A 1,239-nucleotide genomic window follows, 5' to 3' on the forward strand; every position below is an offset into this window, starting at 1 on the left:
AAAAATTGTCCAATAATTCAGTCCGGCGAGCCAAAATTTGTCGCCGGACTATAATTTCGAATATTCATCGAACGCAAACACCATACCTGCCTACTCCGGTCTTCCGGCGCGAATACCAGCGTTCATTATCACGTCGCCATGAACTCGTAGCGGACGCGCCGCCGACGGGAGGCCATTCGCGGCCGGTTCGTTGACCAGTGATACAAAAATCGTACAAGTCTTTCGACGAAAATTAACATGCGTCGTTTATTTTTCATCGCCGTTTCGCTGTCCCCTTTCCTTCATACGAGCCAAAATATTCTACTGTTCAACGAGAGGTCGTTGTTTCAGGTATTTCATTAATTTCTCGACGATTCTAAAGTAGTTTTTTCTTACAATTCTTCTTACCGCCGGTTCAATTTTCCAGTTCACGATCGGCGTCTCCGTTCCGGTTACGATGAACAAAAGGGGAAGCCTGGTGTTCTCCACTGCGTTCCAATTCAATTATAGACTTCCGTCAAACTTGTCGGAGCTGGAGCCTACAATAATGCCAGCCAGACAGTCGAGGGATTTGAATCTGCAGGACACTTACGCGGCCATCGAGAATTTATTGAACCGGTGAGCAAATCCAGAACGATTTCCATAAACTGAAAATTCGATGGGAGGGTGGGAGGGGGGGGATTTTAGGGTCGAGACCCCCGCCCCGGTTCGGCCCGGATTTCAGGCCTGGACAATCGGCGAAATTCGAGTGTCGAGTCCGGGGGAAGAATAAGCGGCGCATTACCGCTCGGAATTGCCCGATGAATCGGTAAACACGCGGCCGCCAGGAGCGAACGAATAAATTCGTAATTAACCGAACACCGGAATTGGCCGCGATCGTTCCCGGGGACGCTTAATGAAATTCCATTTTCTAGTCGAGGATCATCCAGCCGTGGCTCGCCACATTCGTGTTTATCGCCGATAGCGGGTACAATGGGCCGCTGATTACGCGAAACAAACGGGAAACGACGAAGCCTCGTACCCCCCGGTTCTGACATTGGCAGCTCGAATCGCGACTCGGTTATCGTTACCCAAGTCAAATTTTATGCAAACCGTGTCAGCAAGAAATATTTAAACCTGTCCGACATTAATTTTGTTATAGTTCGTCGAATCGTCATGCATTACAAGGATTTAGTTTAATAATTATTCAAGTTGGTTGAAATTCTTTCAGTAAAAACCGAAAACAGTATTGCCATAATTTCGTATTTCTTATTTATTAAA

At 47.1% G+C, this 1,239-nt stretch overlaps 1 protein-coding gene across 1 annotated transcript in view; it reads left to right on the forward strand.

Annotated features, from left to right (window-relative positions):
• Nucleotides 1-237: 237 nt before the first annotated feature.
• LOC108623014 (uncharacterized) overlaps nucleotides 238-1,239 on the forward strand; it is a 3,791-nt gene continuing 2,789 nt past the window's right edge. Inside the window, exons 1-2 of the mRNA XM_026811913.1 lie at nucleotides 238-330; nucleotides 512-597. Of these exons, the coding sequence (XP_026667714.1) occupies nucleotides 238-330; nucleotides 512-597 (179 nt within the window). The remainder of the gene's footprint in view (nucleotides 331-511; nucleotides 598-1,239) is intronic.

Source organism: Ceratina calcarata, unplaced genomic scaffold (assembly GCF_001652005.2).
Source record: "Ceratina calcarata isolate Rehan_Ccalc_2016 unplaced genomic scaffold, ASM165200v1 scaffold25.2, whole genome shotgun sequence".
Lineage (NCBI taxonomy): Eukaryota > Metazoa > Arthropoda > Insecta > Hymenoptera > Apidae > Ceratina > Ceratina calcarata.